The 17,047-nt window shown below is 33.2% G+C and overlaps 2 protein-coding genes across 2 annotated transcripts; one reads left to right on the top strand and one right to left on the bottom strand.

Annotated features, from left to right (window-relative positions):
• Positions 1-3,050: 3,050 nt before the first annotated feature.
• Positions 3,051-13,525, bottom strand: LOC117691265 (uncharacterized). The gene is made up of 9 exons (XM_034476951.2): positions 13,380-13,525; positions 9,847-10,097; positions 9,401-9,520; positions 8,861-8,925; positions 8,661-8,753; positions 8,241-8,474; positions 6,259-6,324; positions 5,805-5,884; positions 3,051-5,601 (listed from the first exon to the last, which is right to left on the bottom strand). The coding sequence occupies exons 1-9, from the start codon at positions 13,391-13,393 to the stop codon at positions 4,311-4,313; spliced, it is 2,214 nt and encodes a 737-aa protein (XP_034332842.1). The 5' UTR covers positions 13,394-13,525; the 3' UTR covers positions 3,051-4,310.
• Positions 13,526-13,565: 40 nt separating this feature from the next.
• On the top strand, positions 13,566-16,152 carry LOC105324313 (uncharacterized). The gene has a single exon (XM_011423379.4). The coding sequence runs from the start codon at positions 13,701-13,703 to the stop codon at positions 14,727-14,729; it is 1,029 nt and encodes a 342-aa protein (XP_011421681.2). The 5' UTR covers positions 13,566-13,700; the 3' UTR covers positions 14,730-16,152.
• Positions 16,153-17,047: the final 895 nt, after the last annotated feature.

The raw sequence follows: 17,047 nt of genomic DNA, 5'->3' as shown, positions 1-17,047 counted from the left end.
CCCCCTCCACTTTCAGTTTGCTTCCGACGCCACTGTACTTTAATTAACAAAATAAAATTTAGGAGACGACACTCGCTATCTTGGATCTATAAGCTATTTATAAGGGGTCCTCGATCCACGCCTTGCTTATAACATATGTTAATTCTCTAAGTTGTCAAACAATTTCGAACGAGATCTAGGAAAATTAACTGATTAAATGACTTATCCCTATATCGCCTGGTTATATTTCTGTGCCGTATAATAATCACATAAGTAGGCGTTTAATCCATAGAAACTGCATGATGGCCTTGGTGTATCTATAGGGATCTCGTTGTCGATTTAAAGTTGGAAATTCCAACTTTAAAGTTGATTTTCCAACTTCAGTATTAGAATTTCCAACTTCAGATCCACAACTCGTAAAATTTTAAGCGTCTTACATTAATTATCCATTTAAAAAGGAAATAATGAGAAAAAAAGTGGGACAAGAACTTATTACTCGGTTGAGCGATGTGGCTCGATCATGTCTATTTTTAAATACGCAAGGTTGCAAAGTAGGAAACAAGGGTATTGACTAATTCTATCATTGTCCCTACATGAACCCTACAAAGAAAGAAAAGTTATAAATAACGGGGGCCGTAAATTTTTTGAAGAGCTAAACTACTTAATCTTACGAAACACGAATGACAGGATACATGTAAACTCTGCGCCTAGTGAACTAGGCACTTGATAAACTTGGTGCTTTAACATTTATTTCATTCCGAGTCGAGTTTGTGTGTGTGTGTGTGTGAGAGAGAGAAGGAGAGAGAGAGAGATAGAGAGAGAGAGAGAGATCCGCGAATTATTCATAGTAAGTTTGTGAATGTTATATATGTAAAGTGGTTTAATTAATCAAAAGATCATTAATCCCCCCCCCCCCCCCGAAATAAGACAGTAAAAGAATCACGTCCAGGATTAAAAAAAAATAAAGTTTGTATTTGAAGAATATTTAAATGCAGCAAGAAAATATTACATGTATGTTCAGTCGAATACTAAGTTTTGTAATTTATTGTTGAATAAAAATCCTGAAAATGCATCACCTTTATGAGACCAACTTGATCATACTACATTAATGTATGAAAATCATAGCGGTTAGGCCTATAAAAAAAAGTTGTGTGTTTAGGGTAACACTGATGAAAAAATTAGGTTAGGTAGGTAGGGATTTTTTTTATTTTATCATATTTTTTTTCTGTATGAATCCTAAGAATGTTTGTTTGTGTCATATTTAAAAACAGATTTTTTAATAGAAATAACATAAAATTCACAATCGGATAAAAACAGACATCTAAAAATGGTAGGATCGGGGCATTTTTCTTGAATAGGTCGGGTTACCCTAAACACGCAACTTTTTTTTTAGGCCTTAAAAGGACATGGACGTGATATGTGCTCAAAATCTAAATTTCATTTTCCCATTTAGAATGGTTAATATGGGTATTTTAATTTTAATGCCTCGTCAAAATTTGAAATTCATGCAAGTAATGAGTTTCAAGCAAGATACAGAGTTTGGAATTGACGTCTGATTGTTCCAAAAAAAAACAAAAACCAAACCCGGATCCAAACGTATGGCAGGCCTAAGCAAATAGTGTGCTAAAATTTCAAGCACATGCGTTAAACACCAATTAGTTGCTCCGAAATTTTTGTCGATTATTTGTTTGAAAATTTAGGCTGAAAATAAAAACAGTATTCATTTAACAAAAACTTGACATCAGATTGGTACAAAAATAGACCCGTCATATGGCATGCCTAAACAAATAGTGTGTTAAAATTTTTAAGCTCTGCGATGAATAGTTGCTGAGACAGAAACTTTTGTTACGGACAGACAGAAGGATGGACACAGACAGACACACAAGGGTAAAAAAAATGTATACCCCTTCTCCTTCCGAGTGAGGATATAATGAAGCACTGACACAATTCACTCATTGTGTTGCAAATGTTACAAAATATCGACTGTCTAATAGTCTAGGACGACTGACTTATAATGACTAATTTTAATAATGAAAAAAGTTTATGAAATAATCACTAAAACCATTTGTTTTTAGTACATTTATTTATTTAAATTCACGGATTTCCTGTTTTGAATATCACTGAGTTCCTTATGAAGTTCAAAAAAAGTTTAAGCTTATGTTTAAGATACAAGTACATTCTCTTTTGTCTATATCTATATCTCAATCTATGCATTCAAGTAAAATAATAGGTATACAATTTTATCATCTCAAACTGATGTGTATACCACAAGAGCAATACATGAAAATGAACTTATTGGTAAAATCTACTGTATTTAGACAAGACTGTACAAAATATAAACAGGCACCTGGGTATAATTCTAATAATCTAAATTGTCCATGAATCAATGTTCATAATTGTTTCTGTTTTCTATATAAAATGTGCACCAATGGGTAATCTCTACTGTCTATATTATTCTGTGCCAGTGGATAACTTCTATTAAACTACATTCTTATTATCTCAATGTGCTGCCTATACAGAGCATCAACGGGCTACCTATCTCATTACTTGGTAAATTGTACCTGAATCTGTGTATATACAGAACATGTATTAATGTGTAATCTCTTTAGGTTATGGTACTAGTATACTATATGTAATCCGTGTCTTGGTCTCTATTCAATCTTAATCTTATTCAATACATGGGTAGACTCTATTGTCAATTAAATCTTTTGATTTCAGTCTGTTTACAATAACTTACATTCAATATTTTTTTCAGAGCAACATTATTCTAATTAGAATTGTTCACATGCAGTAAATACAACATCATCTAATCTCTACAGTCCATGAATTTTATCTCAATCTGTTGGCTATATAATGGATACTTTAAAAAAAAGTTATTGGGGAAAAATAATATTCAGATCAAAACTTATTACAAAGGACAACAGTATACCAATAACTAGTAGTACACGTATTTAAATTAACAAGGTTCTCTAGGCCATTTTACTACGTACAAGCTGCTCATCTATTTTACATGTCATCAGAACAAAAAATTCAGCACCACAATAAAATTCTCTGCATGCACCAAATTTAAATTGACAGCAATTCCTCAACTACATGTATTACCAGACTCTGCTGGGAGTTCACACATAATAATTACATGTAGAGATTATTTATATTTTTCACCCAAAACATGGTTGTGTCAGCTATTATGACATTGTAAGACAAAAAAGCAATGAGTGTAGAAACAGCTTTTTTTCAGTTTGCGTAACAATTAATGTTTAGCTGACAGAGAACTTTGCAGATATTACATTCAATGAGGTAGTCCTGACAAACTGGTAAATGCTGCTATATGCTGACTATTAAAATACATGTACCAGTAAATACTTATTAAGGTATTACTAATACAATGTACTGTCAACAATGTACATGTATATATACAAATACCATGTGTATACAGTTTAACAAACACTAGAAAAGATGGAGTACATATCAGTTTAACAACAGGTTCCAACAATTTGTCACATACATCTTTATAATGTACACAAGTGTGTTTGCAGTTGTCATGATATTGTATGGAGTCAATTTATTTTAGATAAACATATCAGAATGCAGAAACAAGGTTTATTTACAGAAAAAAGAAAGTTTCTTTCATTAACTCTAAACCAAATATTGTTTAAATTATCCATTTTATACAACTTACACATTACATCTTTTGTTTTTTTCTCTTGTTAACTTGATGTGTACACAACAAAAATACACATAACATGGATTTTAATATCAAGTCTTTGAGTTTCAGTAGACACTGAGTTTCAATCAATTTTTTCAAACGAAATATGAAAAGTCATGTATACGTACAAACACAGCATTTCATCAAATGTCCAACACCCCCCCTATCCAAACTACTGTACATATTTGTAGTTTGTCTCTAATAAATTAGACATACCATTCAATAATGATGTACTACCAGTAAATAAATAGTTATAATCATTGTCAAAGCTGAAAATACACAAAGCTCTTGGGCTAAAAATTTCATCTACATATATTACACAATCAAAAACTATCAACTGCAATCAACTATTCTCCACGTAAAGATGGAACTCTACAGTGCATAGAATACATTAATAAATTATGGCGGATATCAATATTCTTGATAATAATTCCATGTCTGATTTACAAAATCAGATACAATTGTAAACATGATTAAAATCTGTTCTAGAATAGTAAATGTGCAACTATTCAAAACCAATCCACTTCTTTTTTCAAATTGCTGAACACTTTTCAAAGACTGACTGTTTCAGCTAAATGTACATTGTATATGTACATACAGATTTATGTACACGTACATGAAAGCATCACCATATGATTGTCTCCATAGACTTTGACCTCTGGAGGTTAGATAAAGGTTTTCTTTTCCGAGGTGGTGTCTTGGAGCCCATGATTGGTAAAGGAACAGAATCAATATCTGTCTCCAAAACTTTCTCCTTTGATTGCGCCTTTGGGCTTCCTAATTCATCCAAGGACATTGAGAATTTCTCACTCATTTCTAATTTTGACTCTGCATTACCAGAATGGTGTTCTTTTTTCCACTGAGACTTTGCTTTTTCAAATCCATTCTGTTTAACATTTGGGTTCTTTGTTTTTGGTGGGTCGTTCTCTCCCACTACAAAGTTCCTTACATTATGGAGACCATTGCTAACAGTCATAGTAACCCTGAATTCGTTTCGCAGCTTTGGAATATTTCTCGGCAGTACCTTTGGTTTCTCCTTTTGACTGCTACCATCACCTGATAAAGACATTTCATGCTGATGTCCTAGACGTTTCCTGGACGACACATTCTCTTTTCCATTTTCAGGAAAAGAGGAAGGTTTTGAGGTGGCCACAGCGCGTTTTTCGGGAGTTATCAGGTATTTGCTGAAGGAGAACCTATTTTCTTTTGTTTTTTGCAAGTTTTCTAAAACCACATGTTTAACTTGGGATTCTGGAGAAGTAACCATGGAAGATGAACCACTCTGAAAAACTGTATGGGTAGTCTGTGATTCAGAACCTTGCTTGATAAACACATCATCTTCATTTTTCTTTGTCGATATTCTGCCATGTGCATGGCTCTTGTCAAGGGAATCTGATGCGATGCTTTCAGAAGGCTTCATTTCAAGAGAGTCAATTTCTGCATAGATTTGCTCCTGAGGGAAGAAGGGTTTCCTGATCTTTACCGGCGGACTGAAAGGTTTTCCTGCTATGGGACTGTGCCATCCTTCATTTCGTGGTTCTCCCATTTCCTGTCCACAATCATCCACCTCCATAGAACTGCAGGACTCGGTGACACTTACTCTATCAACGGAATTGGAACCTCTCTGTTCATAGTTAGTACCTCTTTCACCTTCCTGAGCTAGGGTGCAAATTTCTGAAGCATATTGACCATGATGTGTTGGTTGTTTTGCAACATTATTATCACCATCAATGTCAGTCAGAAATGATTTTGGGGGGACGGGTGGAGGAGGTGGGGATGTGACCGTCTCTGCAACCACTGGAGGTTTTTTCCTGGGGGTCGGTTTAGGCTTCCATGGTACAGCATACACAGGGGAATTATCAGGGAATGAGGAGGCTGGGGTACCTGGTAGGCTTGTGGCATTGTTATCAACATTTCTGAAACAAAGCAATAAATTTTAATAAAACTGGAAGAACTTTCTGTTGATTTTTAAGCAATAAACTGTATCAAAAAATAAGGAACCATGTCTGAGACATAGACACTATTGTATATTCTTATATGCTATTTAAATATTTTAACCTTTGTCTAAAAAGCATTACAAATACATGAACAGCTGACAGATATTAATTTAAATAACTACCTATCATATGTTGATTGAGTTGACACCCCAGATTCTACCATTGGTAAAGCATTTTTAGGCATTTGGTATTCTCCAAGTTTCTAAGGAAATAAAGTATGTTGTAAAAATCCATTTAAAAATACATGTAACAAGAACAAATAAATATCACACACACATTACCGGTAGTTTACAAAGCTTCTGCAGACGTCTTAAACGGCGTACAATTACATGTAATAAATTTTTGTTACTTCTCTCTTTGATGATAAAGTAATACTTAAACAAATGATAAAATGACGGTAGACAAAGATGCATTCTTCATTTGACATATTAACACAAATTCATGGTCTAGTCTATAGAAAGTTACCACAAATCTCATTTCTTGTGGATTGTCTTGATAATAAAATTCTATATAATATTAAATTGGCGTTCAGAGAAAATGAATGAAATAACAATATTTAGTGAATTTTAGTCTTACTGGTAGAGAGTCGTGTCTGTGGCTCCCTGATGTATTATGGGTCTCCTCACTGAGTGAACTGTCAGTCTGCAACAAAATTGAACCTTAATCAATTAACATAGAGAATTCAAATATGAAACTAGAAATTACACTCTACAGAACAAAAAAACTGATATTATGATGGAAGACCATCTGAAGAATTTGAATGTTTCTTAAATAATAAAATATTATAAACAAGAGGCCCTGGGGCCACATTGTCACCTGAGCAGCAATTGCCTCAACTCTGATCAAATAACCATTACAGTATCCAAATCAAAATATCTTGACAACTAAGTACAGTAGATCTTGCTTAAAATTTTTTAAAAATCTGCCGATTTCTATCCACATATTTTTATGGTAAATATCAAGCCCCTTTTGTTGCTGAACCAAGAAGAAGAACCTGTAAGAAGATTTAATTACTCTATTCCTATATACCCCCCCCCCCCAAGTTTTATGGCCCAACTTTTCTCTAGGGAATCATGGTTTGATCAAACTTTAATCTGCACAACCCATGCTTTCACAAAAGTGAACTGAAAAGTGGACTGAAAACATTCCCAGAATATTTTTAAAGATTTCCTCTATATATTCCTATGCAAAAATTCATCCCCCGTTGTGGCAGCAACCTACCCCCAGGGACCATGATTTAAAAAGACTTGAATCTACACTATCTAAGGATACTTCCATTTCAATTTGAGCTTTCCTGGCCTGATAGTTTTCAAGAAGATTTTTAAAGATTTTTTTTATATATTCCTATGTAAAAATTCATTCCCCATTGTGGCCCACCCAACCCACAGGGACCATGATTTGAACAAATTTGAATCTACACTGTCTGAGGATGCTTCCACACAAGTTTAAGCTTTTCTGGTCAAATAGTTTTTGAGAAGAAGATTTTTAAAGATTTTCTCTATGTATTCCATGTAAAACTTGATCCCCCTTTCCCCCCATTGTGGCCCCACCCTACCCCCCGGGACCATGATTTGAACAAACTTTAATCTACACTACCTGAGGATGTTTCCATACAAGTTACAGCTTTTCTGGTCTAATAGTTTTTGAGAAGAAGATTTTTGAAAAATACCAACAAATTTTCAATAATTCTAAATTATCTCCCCTTTAAAAAGGCGTGGCCCTTCATTTGAACAAATTTGAATCCCCTTCACCCAGTGATGCTTTGTGCCAAGTTTAGTTGAAATCTGCCCGGTGGTTATGGAGAAGAAGATGAAAATGTGAAAAGTTTACAACAAAGACAACGCTGCCAACACCAATGACAACAACGATAGACAACGGACAAAATTTGATCAGAAAAGCTCACTTGAGCTTTCAGCTCATGTGAGCTAAAAACCAAAACCAAGAACATTTAAGGAGGTTATAGGACACTTATATTTAGCATATAAAACATATCTACATTTTCTTTTGTATTCTTGAGGTCTAACAGCATAGTGCAAGTAAATAAAATGTCAGATGCTGATCTACAAGTCATGCCTTCACAACCTGCTGGACAGGAGATTTCAAAATTTACACCTTTTAAATTTTTCAAATGAGATTTTATCATGTTAATGATCAAACTTTCAAAAATAGATTTTGTGGTCAAATTTTGAATAATTTAAAAATTCATAAATGGGGATTACAATTTGAATATAATGTATATTTACATCAATATCTCAAGGTGTCTCATTTTATCAATGTTTATCTTAAACAGAAGTTTTATATATACATGCATATCATAAATCATAAGAAAAGGCACATATATTTGTTGGGTTAAAATGTTGTTGTTTTTAAACCAATAATTTAATTTAATTTAATTTTGTAATATCGTAATCTCTAAAACCTATCAATTCTGTATGTATGAATACTTGGGTTAAAAATTTGCCATGGACTTTATTTTGTTGATTAATAGTTTAATACTGCTAACGAAAATAACAAAATTAAATCCTCATCGAATATTTCTGCTTCTACAGTTAGCCTACCACTGAGGAGAATGACTCCAATAGGGGAAGGTTTGATGTCAGGAGATGTTTTGGTGGTGTCTTTCCAAATGTTGAGAAGGGTGAATCAGGTGGCCCCCACGGCTCAATGGACAGGCGCTTAGGCTTGGGGCGCGTGAAACTGACCACCTCTTCCTCATCATCCGCAAAACTGAACGTTCGAGTTGGATGGGTGGGGCATGGACTCTGTATCTCAGCACTGCCTCTGTAGTATTTCTATTTACAACAGTGTAAATATAATGTGAATAAAATGAATGTGGATTTATCCCAAAGTTTACAGATTATAATCGAAAGTTGATGCATATTTTTAATTTCAAGATGGAGAACTTTTTAGCATCATTTAGCATCAAAAAATACTTCCGGTACATGTATAAAGTTTCAAGGTTATAGCGGATACTTTACCTGTGGTAATTTCCTTTTGTTCCACAATTTTAGGAAAGATTTGAAGTAAGCCTTTCTTTTAGGTGATGACATTGCTTTGGGATTTTTATGCTTCTGTGAAAAAAAAATTCGGTTCAAAGAAATTACACAAAATGACACTTATTGTTAAATATTATTACATAAAAGTATTGCTCAGTAACATGTACATGTATTTACAGTACCTCTTCTTCAAGCCAGGTTATAAACTCCACTTGTTTACTCAGGAAATCATCCATGGATAATTTATCTGGAACATACAAACATAGGTATGTTACAATGGAAATAATGGGAGCTCAGTGTTTAAAACCACCATTCAAAATTCTCTATCTTTATGTTATCAGTACCGTACAATGTGTACTTAGTATTTTTAAGATGATATGAAGTATCTGTACTCATTTCAAGATTACTGCTTGTATGCACGACACAGTGTTCATGGGGGTTAAGGTGAGGGTGCAGGGATTGGGGATGGTTTTGAATAACAACATTTTTTCTTATAATCAAATATTCTGGATAATAATTGTAAGGAACTGCCCCCTCCCCCTCCCCCCCCCCCCCAAAGGGTCATAGAGGACCCAGTCAATTGATTTACTAGTACATGTACTTCTTTGAACCAGCCCTAATTAAAATATCCCAACAAATATGATTGAAAATAAAATAGTATTGCTTTAAAGTTTTATGATTATACATTTTATGTAGTCACTGTCAGTGTATGGCAAACTTACTTTTTTCTTTTCTCTCTTGCTTTTCCCTCTCTTTTTTCTTATCTCTCCTGATAGACTTCTTGGCAAAGGTCTGGAGCTTACGACTGGCTTTGTGGACATCATCACAGGATGATCCTGAAACTAAACACATTAATAAATTATATGTATGCAGAGATGAAATAGTTATTACCGGTAATAAGTAACCCACTATACATGAAATATTTTACATATATATATACCTCATCTTCAAACCTGAATCACTATTTGAACATTATAGTTTAACATTACAGCAAAACAACTGAATAAAAAGCCAACTATTCAAACATGATAACAGATTATAGTTGCGTACTCCTACTTATACTAATTTATTAAACCTGTATCAACAAAAAGATGCATTGAATTTGTTTGAATTATTCATTGATATCATGAAACTTTTTATACAGGCCCACAAGAAATTTCTGCATTACCTGCAGTCTCGACCTCAGATGAACTGTGGTCTGAAGTGTCTCCTTGTTCCAATTCATCATCAGTAACTCCATCAAAATCCTGATAATCTCCATTGGCATTTATTGAAGCACATTGATTTTCTTTGAAATATTTGAATTCAGCTTTGTTTTCCTTATCAATGTCATTTTCCTGTCTATTTCCTTTGTTGCGTTTCTTGTCACTTGAAGAGCTCAAGACAGTTGAAATGGCAAAAAACCCTCTTTTCTTTGACCTGAAAAGTATTAAATCAAATATTTTATATCTATACAAAAATCAGTTAATTTTCTTTTAATTAATATGCTTTCCGTCAAGGCATAGGTTGCATGGACTTCTAATTTTATGAAAGAACTTCACACTGAAGTATTATATTTGTAAAAAAGAATAAAGGAAACTATAATTGTAATATCAATAAAACATAAAAGATTGCTTATTCTTTTAATTTACAAGGATAATGCTGCCTTACTTCACGTGCACATTGAACACAGGTGTCATTCATACAGAGTGTATATTGTCTGCATGTTATTGTAGACCCACAAAGTGTCATACAGTTACTCAAACAAAAGAAATGTTTTAACTATTTTGCTCCGAGTTCCTTTTATAATTATACTACATAGTACAAATATAAGTTGACAGTTCCAAACTTCCTTCGACTTTTTGTCTGATTTACATAAAATGTAAAACTGCATAACGGTAGCTAAATAAACCTACTTCAGGTACTAGGTAAATAAAACTATGTAGGTAAATCAAGCTACGTAGCTATTTAAAATCTAGTGATTGTACCTGACCTGCTGAATGCAGTGAAACATAAATAGTGCTCTCGGCCTTTTATCAGTCAGGGCGAGACTCAATTCTATCATTTTTAAATGATGATTACTAGGGTCCGATTTCTTTTCATAAAACTGGTTGGGTGTAGTTGGGGTCCTCTGATGCTAGGTTGGGTCTGGCACATGTAGATACTGTACTAATATTTTCCACAGGATTTGGGTGAAAATAAGGTTAATCAGTCCAATTTAATACTACCGCAATTTTTTGGTGCGCAATAACCTGTAACATTTTAACACAGAACTTTATCTCCCATGTCGTCCATCCGCATTTTTTTTTCAGACCAGGAGCTATACATGTATTTACAGACTTGTAGCTACTCTGGTGTTAAGTTCATTTCAATTTCTTTTGGTTTAAAAAAAAAATTGCTGTCTCCTTCTAGGAACTGATGGCTCTGTCTAAAATCTGTACAGTGTCATAAATTGTGCCCAGGGTACAAAGATATGGTATCAGGAGAAAACGGACCCAGGAGAAAACGTACCCAGGAGAAAACGTACCCAATCTCTAGGGTACGTTTTCTCCAGGAGAAAACGTACCCGGGTACGTTTTCTCCTGGAGAAAACGTACCCTATAAAAATCATAATTATACTACTTAATAGTTTTTAATACTTTTAAATACTATTTTGCATAATAAATATACAGAAATGTAAGAAATTCATAGATAAATAAATTTAATACAGTAACTTTATAATTTGGACATTTTAAATAATTTTCAAATGCTACTTTAATGCATATTTAAATGCATAGATGTATAGAAATATATTCATTTTATGAATGATTTCTAATTAACCATTTATCGGTAGCCTTATACCGATTTGAGTTTCTCTATGCGAGATCCCCTGATTTTAATTATAGTGATAAAAAATTAAATACCTGAGGAGTTATTATTATGTAATATTATGTACTGCCTCCCCGTGCAGGAGGTAGAAATATTCACCCTCCACACATTATACAAGTCACTGGCGTCGGAAGCAAATTGACTGTTGAATGTTTCATCTCGTAGTAGTTTCCATATATATATGAATCAAACAAATATTTAAAAGACTTGGACTTGGTTTTATTAAGCAACTTTGTTTTATATATAATTTTCAAAAAAATGTTTTAAAAAACGCGATATCAACTTCTTGAGATACTCATCATTTAGTTCTCCAAATGAGATTGCAATAAAAACTAATAAAAACTAATTAGGGTGATTTCACCATGCATCGGACACCTTTTGATTTTTCCCTTTGTTCACGCATCAAATATCGTCCAGATATAAATAAAACTTGTTTTAAAAGTTGCAGGTTTTCCCCTTGCTTAATTATTGAAGAAAAAATTGTGAAATTGTTAAAAATGTAGAAAATAAAGCAAATAATGAAGCGTTGAACTATTTCACCATGGATCGGACAATATTTACCAAGCATCGGACAGCTATAGCAGTACAGTAGAGATTAAAAATACCAACATTTTCTGGTTTTAATGCAAAAATACAAAGGTTCGGAAATATTAATTTATTCAATTGCAATTCATATTTCTTTTAATGTAAGTCCTTTAATTTACACTAGTGCTTCTGTTTAAAGGAATATTTATCATAAGGGGCTCTTTATCGTGCCAGCTCCTACAGGAACTTTGGACTAAAAAGGGTTTGTCCGTAAAACTCGATTTTTAAGTGGTTTGAGGAAAATGTTTGCATCAATTATTTTTTAAATTTATATTTTACTTCACATTTAAAGTATATCACAAGGAATGGGCACATAATATCCATATTATTAGAAAAAATCATGCAGTGAAAACTGTCCGATGCATGGTTAACTTTTGTCCGATCCATGGTGAAATGAACATATGGTGCAATAATGACCTTGACATTAATTGTTCAAATTTCTTGGACTTATTTTAATCAAATTTTGTTTCAAAACTTACTTTTTTCTAATTATTTTAGGCAGAGAGTGCATTTTCACTAATGCACAATCAAACTCACAACATTCAAATAATGCTTTAGTGTAAAATCTTCGTAACTAAATTTTCAATAATGGCGTATTTGATGTCATTTTACGATGTCTATATTGCTATTTCTTTGACAATGTGACTGTCAAATTCTTAATAATGATAAAGTTCATTTGTTCTAATTCAGGAATATACGAAACAACACATGAGCGCACGCACATTTATTTGTATATTTATAAACAAAGTTGTCCGATCCAAGGTATGTGTCCGATGCATGGTTAAATCACCCTATTTCACAGTTTCGTTTATGGTGGATTAATTGTCGACTAATTAAACTGCTCAGGCCACGTTCGTGTATGTTACAAATTATTGTCTTAATAATTTAAGTACGTGACCATGGTGACTATGCATTTAAAAACTACAGCAACAAATGATACAAATGTTCATTGTATATTTTATTTTATTTCATTTAAGAATATCTATGAAAACCATTATTTATTATTTCCATAGGGTACGTTTTCTCTTGGAGAAAACGTACCCGGGTACGTTTTCTCCTGGAGAAAACGTACCCTATAAATTGGGTACGTTTTCTCCTGGGTACGTTTTCTCCAGCATTCCAAAGATATCACCTCAACCATCACATGTAGCATGCTCATCATGCTCATAGCAGAAATTCTCGCCATGGGCATGATGGGATGATTGGATAACATGCCTGAACACAAAGATTATCTGTAATGATTTATAAATTGATTTAAAATTTAATTACCTTAATTTATCCATTTTTGAAAATTTTACACCATTTTACTGTTTTGGAAATATCCCTTCGATTTTGACTCGTGTTTGAAATTCGCGTGAACCGCCTACTCTTGATCTATCTGAAGCGTACGTTTCACGTACACATTTTCTGTTTTAATAAACGCGCTATTGATTAGGACTAACATGATAAGGTGAAGGTCGTGCAAACTATAAATAGAAAATCACATGGAGGAACTTGTGTCAATGTTATGAGAGAACCAGACTGATAAAGGAGAGGTTTTCTGGTTGAATCACAATTCGTGTGCTAAAAGTTACAATTCCTGAATTGAAAATGTTTTCATACACGTTAAGGGCATTATACAGAAACATCAATACATGCTCATTGTCTGGAATTAAAAGTAGAAACTTTTCCAGAAATATCCCATGGAGAAATTACGGAAGCGCCCATTTGTCACGAGAAAAAGAAACCAAAGCAGTGACAGATTCGTCCAAAGTGAAGGAGATAATCGATTCTTACGACACGTATCTGTTGGATATGGATGGCACCCTTTGGGGAACAGATCACTACAGCTCTATTCCAGGAACTCCAAAAGCAATAGAATTCTTGAGAAAGCAAGGAAAAGAAATTTTGTTTGTGACCAACAATAGTTTCCATTCTAATTCTCATTACTTAAATAAATTTAAGTCTCAAGGGTTTGAGGCAGAGGAAGATCATGTTTTTGGGGTGGCATATGCAGCAGCTCTTTACCTGAAAGAGATGCTGAATGTGACGGGGCAGGTTTACGTTTTAGGGACACATGGAATGGAAGACGAGTTGAATAAATTTGGACTGCAGCATTTCGGTTTTGGACCAGATCCAGATGTCTCCAGTTTGCTTGTTGAAAACCTCCTAAATATGGAATTCAGAGAAAACGTCCAGGCAGTGTTGATGGGCTTTGACAAGGACTTCCATTACAACAAAATCTACAAAGCAGCAAGCTACCTGATGGATCCTAACTGTCATTTTGTTGCAACCAATGATGTAGAAATTGCTGTGAAAATTGCCCCGAACAGGATGCAGCCAACCACAGGGAGTCTAATTCAGTCAGTGGTTGCAGCCTCAAAACGAAAGCCCACAGTTGTAGGCAAGCCTCACACCCTGATGTTTGACTGCATCATGGAAAAATTCCCAAAGACAAACCCCAAAAGAACCCTGTTTGTCGGGGACAGCTTGAAAGCAGACATTAGATTTGCGAACAATGTTGATATTGATTCTGTTCTTGTGTTGACAGGAGCTAACACCATGAAGGATTTGAAGGACTACCCTGATGCCATTCCAAACTTTGTGATGTCATCGTTTGCTGAATTCTGTATACCATAGTCATAAGTTAGTTTAATAAACTGGTACAGTAATTGTCCAGAGTATGAATTAACAAGTTAAAGCTTTTATATAATTCCTGCTATAAAATGCACTTTTAATTTATCTTGTATCTTTGTACATGTAAATAACAAGCATTTTATCAAAATTTTAATATATTTTAGAAATACTTCATCATGTTATCTGGTGTGCCACAATGCTATTGTAAATCTTTGTGATCCCTTAACTCTGTCTCAAGATATTAAACATGCAGTCCATTTTCTTCAATTATTCAGAATTAATTTTAGAAATATTTTTTCAACAATGTTCATTTAATACAACTATAAAAAAAACCCCAAAATTTCTCCTTTGGAACTCCCCATCTGATTACATACACAGCTAAAAAGTTTATCGGGATTATGCATTGCAAGTGACATGAAAGTACCTGGATGATAACATTAAAAAATTGTGCAAGGTGTTCCAAATGGACTCCCAAAAAGATGTCAGATTTTCCCCAGTATAAACTTAGATTTTTCGCAAGAAGTTGTATTTTGTTTGTGTGGACTTCCTTGGTAAAAGTAGATAAAATGTCAATGAAGAAATCTTGGAATTAATCCTTTTTCTTGTTTTCAATTGGTATGTGTATTTTCTTTTAAAAACAATAACTTGGAACACATTATATAGTAATCCATACAAGGAACTATTGAGTTTATATCTTATTATAATATTCTTGGTGTATAGAATTGCAACGGGTACGAGTATAGCTTTTTATCTGTATCTTATATTTGTAACTTCATATCAACTGCCATCAAATGCTTGTCCAGATTGTTTAGTTTTGTGTAATAATAACAACAGGTACATGTATTTATATAGCTATTTTACAATATATTGCATGACAAGCACAGTATGCTTGATTTTTGCGCACTTACAATTTACATGAGAACTTTGTTTTTTTATAATGCTTTTATTCAAATAAATAAATCACATGCTTATAGATTATACAGTGGTTCATGTTTTTATAAATTTATTATAACAATGTCAATGCATTGAAGGCAAAATTCACTTGGACGCAATATAAATTAATAGAGATTATCTTAAGAAACACGTACAGTATTTTAAAGGAAAGCCATTTTAAACTCTGATGATTTAAATCCTTTAATACATATGTAGTTTTAAAAAAAAAACCATGATTTTTGGGATCACCAAAAAGTTCATTTTAACTGAATAAAATTGGACATTTTTCAATTCATTTTATTGTTCAACACTTTAAAATGAGAGATGAAAACAAAAACATGTTACTTATTATCAATGACCATTATGATGTGTTAGTTAAAAATATTTGGGTGTATATATATCACAGTTTTAACATCTAGTAATTAAATTTATGTGTAAAGCTTTCTGGCAACACCTTTGTTCATTCAATCCCATAAAAAAAACTAGCATACAACGTCTGTCAAAATATTGTTCAAAGCAACAAACTTATGTAGAAAAAAGCAATAGATGACAAGTAACATTCAAATAAAAATTCACCAAAATCTAAAAATTCTTACACAATGATTGATCCTAAATTAACATTCAAGTGAACAAATCTCAGCAGACAAAACTCTCACCTTTGGAACATACAAGATAAATGCCCTATGAAGACTTAACTTGTTAATAGTGTATTGACACATTTCTACCGGTATTTGCGGCATTTGACATTACAATTTGTTAAAAAAATTACAAATTTAAACACATGCATTTACTTTAAATGTTCTTACGGCCAAAAGAAAATGTGTAATGTCAAACACCTTAAACAGAAAATTATCTAAGATATAGTGCTGAAACGAATACCATAAATCAGTATTCGAATATTCGTGAGTGCTATTCGATTCGTATTCGAATATTCGTAGACGTCATAGACAATGTATTAAGCATTTATGATAGTTTGTATTACTAAGTGGGTGTATGTGTAGACTGCTTAAACATGTCAGTTCGAAGTTGACACTTAATGCATGAGTATCCATTGAATTGGGTGCGCATTTAATTTTTAAGCAAATAATAATATAACGTTACTGATTTTTAAAAAATTTCCGTCAACTACAATCAAAAGATTTATTACTTCTTTAATAATATACTGCAGTCCTGACTCCTGGATGAGACCGATACGTAACTTCGTAAGTCAGTCCAAATATTTCCGCAATGTTTTATATAGTATTAAACAGAAAACTGATAACGCTCATAACTCCGGAAATGTTCTGTTTATTTAAAAAAAAAACAAATTATATCGAGGTACATGTTGGGGGGTCTTTTGTCCAGAGTTGATCTCGGGAACTACAAAAGATAGTTTGTATCTTTTAAAA

The sequence above is a fragment of the Magallana gigas genome, chromosome 9 (genome assembly GCF_963853765.1).
Source record: "Magallana gigas chromosome 9, xbMagGiga1.1, whole genome shotgun sequence".
Taxonomy (NCBI): Eukaryota; Metazoa; Mollusca; class Bivalvia; order Ostreida; family Ostreidae; genus Magallana; species Magallana gigas.
Note: the sequence above shows the minus strand (reverse complement) of the source record. Positions and strands in the feature narration are given on the sequence as shown.